The sequence below is a fragment of the Acanthisitta chloris genome, unplaced genomic scaffold (assembly GCF_000695815.1).
Source record: "Acanthisitta chloris isolate BGI_N310 unplaced genomic scaffold, ASM69581v1 scaffold11574, whole genome shotgun sequence".
Lineage (NCBI taxonomy): Eukaryota > Metazoa > Chordata > Aves > Passeriformes > Acanthisittidae > Acanthisitta > Acanthisitta chloris.
The window spans coordinates 15,816-23,359 of NW_008668810.1; the positions used below are offsets into that span (position 1 = coordinate 15,816).

General features: G+C 37.7%; 1 protein-coding gene across 1 annotated transcript in view; it reads right to left on the reverse strand.

The window, feature by feature from the left end:
• The window catches only part of MACC1 (metastasis associated in colon cancer 1), a gene marked incomplete at its 5' end in the record, with an annotated part of 12,088 nt that extends 7,123 nt beyond the window's left edge, over positions 1–4,965 (reverse strand). Inside the window, 2 exons of the mRNA XM_009073081.1 lie at positions 912–2,950; positions 4,851–4,965. Coding sequence (XP_009071329.1) covers positions 912–2,950; positions 4,851–4,965 — 2,154 coding nt within the window. The remainder of the gene's footprint in view (positions 1–911; positions 2,951–4,850) is intronic.
• Positions 4,966–7,544: the final 2,579 nt, after the last annotated feature.

Genomic DNA, 7,544 nt, shown 5'->3' on the forward strand with positions numbered 1-7,544 from the left:
AAGGGGCAAGACTAGCTATGAGAAATAAACTCTGTTAAGGTTTACAATTCAGGATAATCAAAAGGCTTTAGATGAACAGCTACAATGTAGACTTTTTAAACATCCATTTTTATAATACTTTATTTTCATATCACAGCTTTAATTATCTCCTGTCCCTTTATAAGCTGGTAAACTTTTCAGTCAGAGCCAAGGACATTATTAAGTAATCATTAATTCCAAATTAATTTGCACGGAGACCCATAAGTAAATTAGGATGGTTAACAGTGCAGCTTATTACCTGAAAGCATTTAGAATACACCCACTCTCAATTCACACGTCATAGTATTGAGTCACATAGAAGCTGTCCAATGGCTTACAAATAAGGCCCATGAAAATACATACTGAAATAATTGCACTATTGTCCTTAGGCTTCTACAACATTGACTGTGAAGTTGTCATGTGTGGATAGAAAATCTTGTCTTCAACAAGTGGATCAGGATTTCCTTTTAAACAGACATGCACCTTAGCATAGAAAAATGTACATAAATAATGGAGTTTCCACACCATAAGATTACTTAATACTTCACAACAGAAATGTGAATTGCTCAAAGAAGCAATTTCCCATCATGACTTCCATGAAAAAAGGCAGAACTATTTCAATCATGGCTATTTAAAAACAAAAAAAGTCAGCTCAAAGAGCAAGGTTCCTGGAACATTAACAGAAGACTATTTAGAATTAATTAATCAATTGTTCTTCATGAGAGTATGGATGTATTTTCCATCTATAGGTGTCTACAAATTCTAGTAATATGTTCAGATTTGTAAAGATTCCCACAAGGATGCAAAATCATGCTTTCTTTTTCACACATTACTATTGAGTAGTTTCTTGGCAATGCATTCCCAATAAACAAGTTAGCTCATGTAATACTTACAACAATTAGTTCATAAAGAAATAATCTTTTTCTTTTGTTAGCATGGCAGTCTTCCTTCATCCTCTTCACAACATGTGCAACTCTCTCTGATTCTTTATCAGCATGTACCTCATTAAAGTCATCCAAAGACATATGTGAGTATCCTAGCACCTCAGCCAAAGCTCTCCAGTCATAAACACTCTCTGATACTGTAGACAGAACTACTGAGTAGATGTAAGTCAGTTTTTTGAATGGCAATGCAATTTGTTCAACAAGATTCCTGGTTGTTAGCTCACTACCAGCAGTGTCCATAGCTTGTTCTTTGGAAATCACTTTTATGTTTTTGCAATGTACAAGACCAATTTTTCTTCTGAGAACTCCTACATACCACTCTTTCATTTTAGTTTGTCCAATGGCTTTAACTTTATCTTCACCAAGAAGTGCTATTGTGTCCCCCTTAAAATATTCTAGCAAATAGTCAATCTTATTTTGACGTAACACAGTTTTCAAAGCCACTCCATAAGTATTAACACTCAAAGTTTTATCTTGAAACTTTGGATATTTTATTGTGGGTATCAAAAGCCAAGGTGCAGACTTGATTTGTTTGCGGTTTTGTAAGCGCTTTGGCCTATCGATAATTCCACTTAATTTTGGAGCTGGCTCGGGAGTTGTAACATGAAACTGTGTTACTTGGCTACTTTTTAAGACTTTAATCTGGACAAGGAAAACAAAGAAATGCATCTCCCTACACCCAAGCATGGAAAACAGGAATTGTTGTCGGACCATTTCACCAGTTTTCAACTCCTCCTCTTTAATATTTTTGCTTTGGTCTTCCACTTTTACTTCAAAATCTGGGTCACAGGATACCAAAGAAATATTTAGATCTTGTGGCTTTTCAAGCAGAAATGTATGCTTTCCCCATAGTTGAAACACCACGGGAGGCATATTTTTCCCCCCCTTTTTTATATCACAAATTGTGAGTCTTCCTGGAATGTAGTTATGACCAAAGACTGTAAAAACTGCTGTAAAAGATGGATGAATATATTTGGGACCATAAATTCCAACTGAGACTGTTCTATGAACATAGTCCCAGACATTAGTTGCTGGAGGCTGGATTTTTTTTGCTTGTACAGCAATCACTGCATACATCACATGACTTAGGTCCGTTAGCTTCACTTGTATGGTATCTTGATAAATGTAGCAATTCTCTAGCTTCTTAAAAGGCCCTTCTTTACTGAGACTAAAAAGACACACAATATCACTCATAACTTGGCTGAGTGGATCATTCTTCACTTGAGCTGCAACTTTCGCCTCTAGAAAAATGCCTTCTCTTGTGTTGAGGTTGCTCAGTGTAAGTTCTATCAGAGGACTTATGGTGCTAGACAGCTCATTGTTAAATGACGATGGAGGGTTAAGGATAGCCTTTAAACCAACTTCTTGGAATTCCCCTGGTAATACATGACCCACAGGGACATGAATGTTGATATCTGAGTCAGGTAGTTGCACTGAACCTCCTTCATGACTCAGTTTACAAACTACATGAATGTCCGTAGCTTGCGTTTGTGCCCATCCAGGACTATGGCTCATAGCTTCTAAATCTAGGCAAGACCGGGTGAGTTGTCGGTGACTCAACCAAGCCGTCTTGTAGGCTTCACGATCACTTTGAAGCCATGTCATGTCTGAAGTTGTAGTTTTTTGAGGTGCTGCCTTGTGAGGATTAAATCTTCGATTATCAACAATATCCAGGAAGTCAGAGACACTCTTGGATCGCCCAGATCTTCTTGTTGAAGACTTTCTTAGGAGACAATCAATATTTAGTTCATCACCTGAGGAATCCAAAGAGTCCCTATTGCTAGAAACTTGAGATAACAAATAAGGTTTTTCTTTTAAAATTGACAGGCATTTATTATTTTCATTTCTGTTTGAAGCAGCTATGTCATGTACAAAAGGGTTGGAGCCTGACAGTTCGTTCCAGAAAGGATTAGTCTTGGAAACAGTTTGGGTATGTCTGAATACACCAGACCAGTCAATATTCAAGTCCAGTTTGCTTTCATTGACATCTGTTTAAAAGAAAACACAGAAGCATTTCCTAAGGCACAGACTTGAGACATTCTAGTCATTTCCCAATGATAGCCAGTTAAACTAAGAGGTCACTACATTTATCCTCCTAAAATACATATAGATCATTTTATATTTCTCCTACTTTTAAAAAGTATCAATATTGTTTTAATTAAGAATCTTTGTTAATAGAAAGAGTGCTAACAAATTAGTGTTGAAGGATGTAAAACATCTTCATCGAGGGGGCCGATCATTATCAATTCCTACAGTTATCACCTGGCATTGAGCATGCTAAGATTCCATAAGGTTCAAACCATTATATTCCAGTAATCTTTGGCCTCTTACAAAATGCCATGGATTTCTTTCCTTAGTGTCTAACCCTTTGCAAAGATTAAACAACGACTGCTTAACTTTTAAACAATGTAGACTGTACAGATAAATGTATTATTTAATATTCCTTTTCATGCTAGTGCACAAGATAACAGCATTCTTACTATTTATCTTAGTGTGTGTGTGATTTGTTATGCTAGTTTTTCATTTAAGAAAAGATCATTGATATAATTTAAGAGGTCTTGTACAACTTGAAATTTGGAGAGAAATATTTTTGTGGCTACTATTTTTATCTGAGATCGTACTTAAATAGACAAATAGGCATGTATAAGTGATATTTAAATATGTTTTCTAATAAACATACCCATTATTAACAGTAATATGTCTTTGTTCTGAAGAGAAAATGTCCTTATATTTTATATTAATAACTGTTTGAAGAAACTGGTTTGCAGGTTTATTGAGACACATTTCTTGCAATGAGTAGAGTATCCGCAACATTTTTTTGCTAAAGATTTCAATTACTTCAGGTTTTGTTCTATATACAGAGGTTATACCATCCCTTCTTATACATCCTTGCAAAGAGTTTAAATTTTAGAGGGAAAATTAATTATTTCTGTTTGTTTCAACACATCTGTAGCCTTTATTATTACACTTTCCATAGTTCCTTCCATTTCCAAGGTTACTAATTACTGCTCAGTTGCAAGAATGACAATGCATACAGCCACAAAAAGAGGAAAAAAATTAAATATTAGAACTTTTTATTTTCATTTGTCAAATCATGATAAAAAGCCAAAACCATGAAGCCTTTCCACAGTTCCAGAAAATTCCCAATTCAGAAGAAACAAAGTGGAATTAACCTGTTTCCCAGCTTTTCATCTGCAAGGCTCTTGCACTGTCTTGACAAGAGTCTCACCTTGAGACCTCCTCCTCTTGGGGCACCTAGTCTTGACCAGGGTCAAAAGATGGGGCTGGGCTGCTCAAGCACTAGCTGAAAAGTCCTTTTGTTTCTGCCCTTAGGCCAAAAACTTTCCTTGTGCTGTGATGCTTTTACAGTCACATCATTACTGTCTAGTAAAAAACTAAATTGATTAAGCTCGAAGTAAACATAAAGGGTTTTGTTTGGGGGTTTTTTTCTCCACCCTAAAGGATATGTTTCTCCAGGAAAAATTTGGCCAGTAAACTGACAGTCACTAGGCTGGATGCTTCCTCATGCCAAGGTAAAAGCACAAATTACTGGGGTGTGGTAGGTTAGCAAGGAAATAATTCCTGCTCCACAGCTCACACAGCAAGTGCCAAGCTCACTGTTACATCTGCTACTGGACAAGAAGCTAAAAGAATGCCTGTCTTGTAGAGGGGAAAGTCTTCTGAACTTTGGGGTTAAAATACCAATGATATTAAATCAACTTTGCTGAGACTCTGTCTCGACCCTCAGTAAACATACCCTAAATAGCATTTAGTCATGTAAGGTTAATGATTCCAGCTCTTCCTCCCAACCTGCCTGATCCAGAGTTTTGCAAAAATAAAGACTCTAGATGAAGAGTCTTAGTACAAAAAATAACAGAAGAGACATACTGTAGCTGGCTGAAGGTGTCCGGTCATCTACATCAATCAAAGTCCCCTCCGATCTGCTCCGTGGAATCTCTCCACTGGTTAGGGAATCTGTTCCACTACTGGAAGAATTTTCCTCCTAGGAAACAGGTAAGCATATAAAACATCATCAAGTATGCAATCTGAAAAGGGGAAACTGCTGAATAATAATTGAGCTTTGCTCTTGTGATGTGACATGAAAAAAAAGGTGAAGTTACGGTTTATGAGTAAATTTATGGAGTCTGCCCAAGAGCATCACAATCATGAGTGAATCTTACTATCTAAGGTGCACCTAAACCACCAGATGCTACATTTGCAGTACACTATGCTACCCCAGTCCATACTGAATTTCAATAACCCACATAATTGTATGTCTTGTAATTGAAACTGAGCCAATTGCACAATAACTTCAGCTATTCAGAAGGCCTTGAATAAAAACATTTTTCACAAAAAAAATCCAAATTCCTCTTTTCAGGTAACTTGGACTAGAATTATTAAAGGGAAAGTTCTTTTCTTTGCCAATAAAGCGTTTTCATCCTCTTCTGCTTTATTATTCTTCCTATGTTCTTCACTGAAAGAAGATCAGGTCATATTTTCCTTTTAGTCTATACAAGAATGACTTAAAACACTTTTCCTTAGGGCCCACAGCAGGAGAGCAACAGCCCAAGAGAGGATATTCAGGTCTCTCCTCCTTGTTCTGGCTACAAGAAGTTCTGTTTCATTTTGTCATAGTTTGCATGTGAACTGGGCCACATGAGACCTGTAAACCAGATGCTGTGGTTGAAACATGGAGAGACATATTGCAAGGGCAGGGCAGAAGGAACATCCCTTTGAGGCAGGTAATGTCTCAAGAGTAAACAGCCTAATGCTGTTTTCAGCTGCCCAGAAAGAGGAGATGCAGGAGTTTCAAGGAAGCATTTGGTATCCTACATGCTGAAAATACAGTGTCCCAGAAACAGGAGCTAAAGCAAATAAAATATTATAGATCTTTTGTGAAGGAGAGCTTGTTAAGTTAGTACTATAAACCAAGAGATCATTTAGTGACTTTCCCAGATTCCTCTCACAGAGCTTACATGTAGTGAAGAATAAATGCTGATGACCAATAGCTTCATTAAGATATGGCAATGGTTAAAACCAAAACAAACATATAAGCATACTTTATATCGAAGCATTACAACACAGAAAGTGGAAGTCAGCTCTCTGTTTCCAGTGAACAATGTCATGGTTTAAGACATCTCTTTTTTTCACTGCAAATGTAAATTGGTACTTTTTGCTCTTCCCACAAGAGCTACATTCAGCTAATGGCAGTCTGTTCAGGTGCTGATCTGCACACAGGCAGGGTGCAAGGCTGAGGTCAGGCTAAGCTCAACTGTCACCCAGCCCCTCAGAGGGCTGTACAGACTTTCAGGTTCCTCTGCTACCAGAAATCTCTGTTATTTGGCATGAAAAGTCCTGATTTCATCTAGTAGTAAAAGCTAGCTTTCAAGACCAATGCTTTCTTGGCTTCTGCTACTAATACCCAACCAGAAGAAAACTGGAAACTGAAATGCCTCCTTAATCCCAACAGCATAATTCCAATATCTGACATCCCACACCTATATAAAGATATCACTGTCCCACAGTTTCAAGTGACAGTATCTTTGATAATGTGTACAGCCTCCTTCAAAGGAAATAAATTTTGCTTCACTGCTGCATCTCAAAATGTTGAAAAACTGAACGCATTGAATAAACAAGTAAGATCTTTATCTCAGGCTTCTACTTAGGCACTAGGGAGGTTTAATCACACCAGCATAAGGTATCCATAGTCCAAAACCTTAATAAATGTAAAGAAAGTGTCCTTTTTACAATACCAGTGTACTTGTTACCAGCACTAATCTCTGACTGTTGACACTGATCAATTGAAAAATGAATTTAGGAACCATTCTTTAAATAGTTATAATGCTCACAATTATTTCAGTAGCTGCATGAAGTGGGAGGCAGTAAGTAAGGATGAGGAAAGGGCACAAGAGTGCAAGTAGATGCACAAGGGCTAAAATAGAAAACCCATGGGGAAGGGGAAGGGAGAGAGAAGGAGAAAGAAAAAACAATCTCTTTACACAGTGGGAGTATATTGACAGAGACATGACAACAAGATTGCATATGGAAGTTTTATAAATGCTAAGGATTTCTGCAAATAGAATAAGCCATTTCCTAAAAGTTCCCTCTGGGAACTCCTCAAAGCCTTCACTGCTAGTCTGGCACAGAGACAGAAAAGACAGATACTGAAAATTAAAACCACTTTCAAAAATAATCCTCCACCCCTTGAATTCATTCCTTGGTATGAGAGAATGATGAGGAAGCCCTTGTGATTGAAGCATGTCTTCAGGCCAGCCAAGAAGAGGATGAGAGAAGGGGGAATATGTAAACATTCCTGGGCAAAAGATGACCACATTTGGTCAGCATGTCAAGGGATGTGGGATACACTGAGGACAAGCTGTACACGCACCATGTGCCTCCTGCACATAGTTATGAGACCTGACACCAGGCTTGGGTCCCATCTCTCCTGTGTGCCTTAGTGCTGGGAATGCCTAAAGCCCTGGTGCCTTTGTATGAGACTAAGATAAGAAAACCCAATGCTCCCCCTTGTCCATGGGTACATTCTGTGATAAAATATCACCCCAAATTAAACTTTTGATAGGA